At 34.9% G+C, this 4,936-nt stretch overlaps 1 protein-coding gene across 1 annotated transcript; it reads right to left on the bottom strand.

Moving 5' to 3' along the window:
- Window positions 1–1,426: 1,426 nt before the first annotated feature.
- Window positions 1,427–4,282, bottom strand: LOC123923412 (WPP domain-interacting protein 2-like). Its single transcript, XM_045976101.1, has 2 exons — window positions 3,306–4,282; window positions 1,427–2,378 (listed from the first exon to the last, which is right to left on the bottom strand). Exons 1-2 carry the CDS (start codon window positions 3,682–3,684, stop codon window positions 1,696–1,698), a joined length of 1,062 nt encoding a protein of 353 aa, XP_045832057.1. The 5' UTR covers window positions 3,685–4,282; the 3' UTR covers window positions 1,427–1,695.
- Between the last annotated feature and the right edge of the window lie 654 nt (window positions 4,283–4,936).

Raw genomic sequence — 4,936 nt, forward strand, 5'->3', positions numbered from 1 at the left:
TCTCACCCCTCTCCTCTTCTCGGTTTCTTGGCCTTAAGCCCAAACTCAATGTTACTTCTGCCAAGTCCCCTTGAGTTTGCGGCGGGGGGGGGGGGGGGGGGGGTGGTGTGTATTAGAGATGTAACTAGATTAGTTCAGTTAAACTTCTACTCATATATAATAGTGAGTAGTTACTGTAGGGAACTGATAGCTGTAAGTCACAGTTAAAAGGTTACCTGCTATAGCAGGTAACCACAATACAAATATAAATGTAAAGCTTCAACACTTTGTAACTGACTGAATCGATGAAATTCAGATCTTGCTTTTATCTTTCTAATAAGATTAAAGCAAATAGAAAAAGAAGCAAATGGATGATTTTGGGTAAAAAAAAAACTTAAAATCACCCCTTTGCGATGAAAGGAGATGAAGAAAACTTAGAGAGAATGAGGAGTTTGTCTCTCTAAAAATTAGGGCCGGCTGGTCATAAATTTAATATGTTATGTTCAAAAAAAATAAAATTAACATGTTATCTTTCTCTCGTAACAAAATATTAGTTTTTCAAATAGCATTAATTAATTAATTAATAATTAATTTTATTGAAAAATATAGGAGTGGTTGACAAATTGTACCCTCAAAATACCAAAACGACGGTTAAATAGAAATGTTAAATATGCAGTCAAACAACACTTAAAAAGAAACGACTATAATTCATTCTTTTGGAATTATTGATAAAGATGGATGAAAGAGAAGTTATTAGAAGCTAATTTAAAATGTATTTTCATTTTCATGGAAACTTTTCTTTCCCACTCCCATATAAAGCTATTAAGATGGAAAGTTGAATTTCCATGAAAATGGAAATATATTTCCTTAGAGATAAAATTATGAGAATAAAAGAAGTTATTTGAAGTTATTTTATTCCATAAAACTTTTATATATGAATTTTATGGCAACTTTTTTAGTAAATATGTATATATCTATTCCAATTAAAAATTATTTCTACACTAGACTTAAAACAAGCACCCCCATAGAATGGCGGGTTATCATGTTGTGTTATGAGTGGTGAAATAATAATGGGATAAGGACTAACGAGGGATAAATGGCGGGTTAGTGGGTCTTTTAGAGAGATTTGATCGACCACTTTACTCTATTAGGCTCAAGTGGTTAGTGAACTTGACTGAAGAATGGATCAATTCGGAGAATCCGAATTCAATTTTTGATAAAATAATTTTTGATCAAATATTACTTACCTCGCGGTTAAACTTAGACCCCTTCCCTTAAAATCTGGAAGTTAAAAAAAATATATAATAATTCATTAATACCGAGTGTCAAATTTAATATATAATAACACATCTAAGAGTTCAGATATGCTCCATTAGCTTATCCTCCATTAGCTTACATTACATTATCATCTAATCTAATCTAATCTAATCTAATACAATTATAGTCATTTAAAGAATTCCCAATATAGCTGTTTTTATTGAGTCAAAACTACAATGAATACTATGTGTGTAATTTGTACCAAACAATAGAAACTACAATGAATGAGAGTTATAACAGTACACAAAAATGGTATGAAAACAGTATGGCACGTGGACACTCTCTCCCAACAAAGAAAAAGAAAGGTCATTGTGCGATGACAATGAAATTTTACATCCACTACAAGCAAAGAAACATCTGGGAATTGAGAATGTACAAAGGGAGCACAATTTTGCAGATTTATGTGGGCACAACAAAAACCTCTTCAGAATTGGGCATTAACTCCCACACAATAAAACACAAGAGGATTATTAAAATGCCAAATGCCAGCCTTTTTAATTGTCGGATCCTCGTTACCTCAAGGACGGATTCTTCATCTGTTATGTTCTTCATTATCGGATCCTCATTACCTGCCTCTTCGAGCTTCGGAATTTGAACTTCACTGCCAGATATTGCTTTTTGTTTTTCTGCTAAAGCTGATGCAACCTTCAAGTTCTGCATCATTTGTTTGATGATTAGGTATTTGATCTCGGTTTCAATCTTTTGCCGAAAAAAGCTCTCAAGCTCAGACTTCAACTCTTTAAATTTTTCATCTAAGAAACCTATGTTAGAAGTAGATTCTTCCTTGGTAAACTCGCCACCAGTAAAGGCTGTTTCAAGTTCAGCAATCATGGAATTCTTAAGGGCAACCAAACCCAGCAATTCTTCTAGCTTGCTTTCCAAGTTTTTTATTTTTTCTGTCAGGCTCACTACCTGATGTTCCACGGAACTTGACGAAATTTGTTTGCCTCCCACGGATGAGCATGAACCATGAAATCCAAGATCAACGACACTTGCTTCAGTAGCTTCACTTCTATAGTTGGCTGAGTCATCACCATCCGGTAAGAAAGACCCGTTCCCAATAAACCAGAACTTTTCGATTTCTGCAAGAGACATAGGAGTATATTGGTTACATAGAGTTCACATAATATAATGACCACACCACACTTGATACTTCCATTTCGAAAACTATTACAAGGGCTGAAAACTGTTTTCTTAGCTATATTTTCATAAATCAACAACTAAAATAAAACAAATAAGGACCAAAAACAAAAAACACTATATTTGCAAAAACAAAAAGAATGGTATATTTGAAGGACTAAAAAGACTGGTTTGTAGTGATCAAAAACATATTTAATCCGAAGTAGAAAATAACATTCTTTTTAGATGAAATCCACTAGTTTCCTTCTAACAGAAGCAATCCTATTCCAAGCCGACAGAGTAACAAGGACACAACCTCTCTCCAATGATCTAATTTTTCACAAAAGATCAAATGATGAACCTCTCACTAAGGAGCATTCCAATATTCTATCACACTATTGTTCATCAAAATAGAGTTATGCATCTAGATATTAACTTAAAAACACAATAACCAATCTTCCATCATTGCTTTCTATAGCTAGCTATATCATGCTCTAAAATGTAATCAATTAAATTGTGTATATAAATTAAAATATTATATAAAGATTCGCAATCGCAATCTGGGAGACTGGGATGTGACGTAATGGTTCTTTATGTGCCGAAACTGCAACATAACGATTCTTTATGTTGCTGAAACCGCAACTTGACCGCAATTGAGGTCAAATTGACAGAAATTGACAGAAATTGACAGTAATTCTTCACAATATCAAGAATCACAATGCGGCCGATTTTTAAAACCCTGATTACAATTTGCCTAAACTAAGCTTCAAAAAATCATTTAATTATCCAATTTTCTAGCTGCATAGCATTGCATAACATAACCTAACAGATTCATATTATCATACAAAATTGTTAAAAGCCAGAAGTTGTGAAAATCAAAAAGTAGAAACCTAGTTGAAGTGCTTCCTGTGAAATCCGAAGGTCCTCAAGAGAATCAATCAAAGTATCATTAGAATCACGTTCTTTGATTTCTTCCTCAACACGCCAACTCAAATTACCATCATCCGAACCCTCTCCACCACCACCACCACCACCACCATCATCATCATCATCATCGTCGTCATCATTATCATCATTTTTCTCAAAATCCCAAGAATTCGAAATGCCAACGTTACAACAGATTATATTTGATGCATACTCATCGCCACCGCTACCAGAATAATCTTTTCTTGTTTGATACGGCGGTGAGGACTCGTTGATGACGGAACCGCCGTCGTCATTATCGGTTCCGTTATTTTTGCGGTTGTTTTGTGATTGAACGGAAACCATGACGGAAAAGAAACGGTGAGATGAAGATTGGGGAAAAACGGTTAATTGAAGAGAGAAATTGGTGTAATGAAATAGGAATGTTGAGTGACTGTGTGAGACGAGAGTTGAATTGGGTTGTTATGTTGTTGTTGAAATAAGCGGAATGAAGTGAGAAACAATAGAGGATTTCTTTGTCTTGGATTTAGATACTATCATTGATGAGTACACAATCCAAGACATGAGTGATGCAATCCAAAGCTTAGGAGGTCCTATGATAAGGGCGCGTGTAAGAAGAGTCAATGATGCCTTAGTTCACTTCATGATCAAATCAATAGAAGGTCCGGTCCAAGTTGATGAAGGCTTGGCCCAAATTGAAGAAAAAGAACCAAAGTTGAAGATTATCATCCAAGCATGTGATAGTGGAAAATGAAGAACTCTTCCACTAAGCATATGAAAGTGGTGCACCAAGCAATAAAAGAGCATCACTATCTCTTTTTTTATTTTGCATTTTCCTTGTAATAATTCAGCCCCACTATCATGATAGTTAGTGGCTGAAATCCTTTTGCTTTCTTAGGAGTTACTTTTTGCTTATTACATCATCATAAGCCTTTCCATTTGTTTCTTTCCTGTCCTGTTTTCGCCCCCTTGTGGGGTTTAATTAGAAATTGGATTGGCATCTCTTCAGTTGATCCGCCCCAAATACTTGACCATTTTGTTCAGTTTGCGCATTTTGCAGGACGCCCTCTTGCCCGCCGTTCTTTTTTGCAGCTACTGTGGTTGTGTAGCATTTGGGTGGTGTGGCATAAACAGAATTCTAGAATTTTTAAGGCAAAGGAGTCGACAGTTCATCAGATGCTAGACAAAGTCAAGGCTAATTCTCTATGGTGGATGAAAAGCCTATAATGTAAATCTCAGTTTAAATTCTCATATGTGGTGGTCGAGCCCTTTTGTTTGTTTGGGCATTGGTTGACCAGTGTTTTGTTGATGTAAACGTTTAATGTTCTGTTTGGCACGCCTTGTGCTGCGCAGGACTATTGTTTTAATGAAATCCATTTTTGCTTGTTCAAAAAAAATGGTACTAGGTGTCTAAACAAAATATTAAAAGACAAATTCAAAAAAATAAAATAAAAATTTCCAACGTTTTTGTTAATTTTTCTTTGTTAAAAAACAATTTGAAAGACCCAGTTCAAAGTGGTTAGACTTTAGAAAGAAGTTTTTCAAAGTTGAAGTTGGTGAGGTATTACTTGCGAGAATAATGCTAGCAACACATTCT

This window comes from Trifolium pratense, linkage group LG4 (genome assembly GCF_020283565.1).
Source record: "Trifolium pratense cultivar HEN17-A07 linkage group LG4, ARS_RC_1.1, whole genome shotgun sequence".
Classification (NCBI taxonomy): Eukaryota; Viridiplantae; Streptophyta; class Magnoliopsida; order Fabales; family Fabaceae; genus Trifolium; species Trifolium pratense.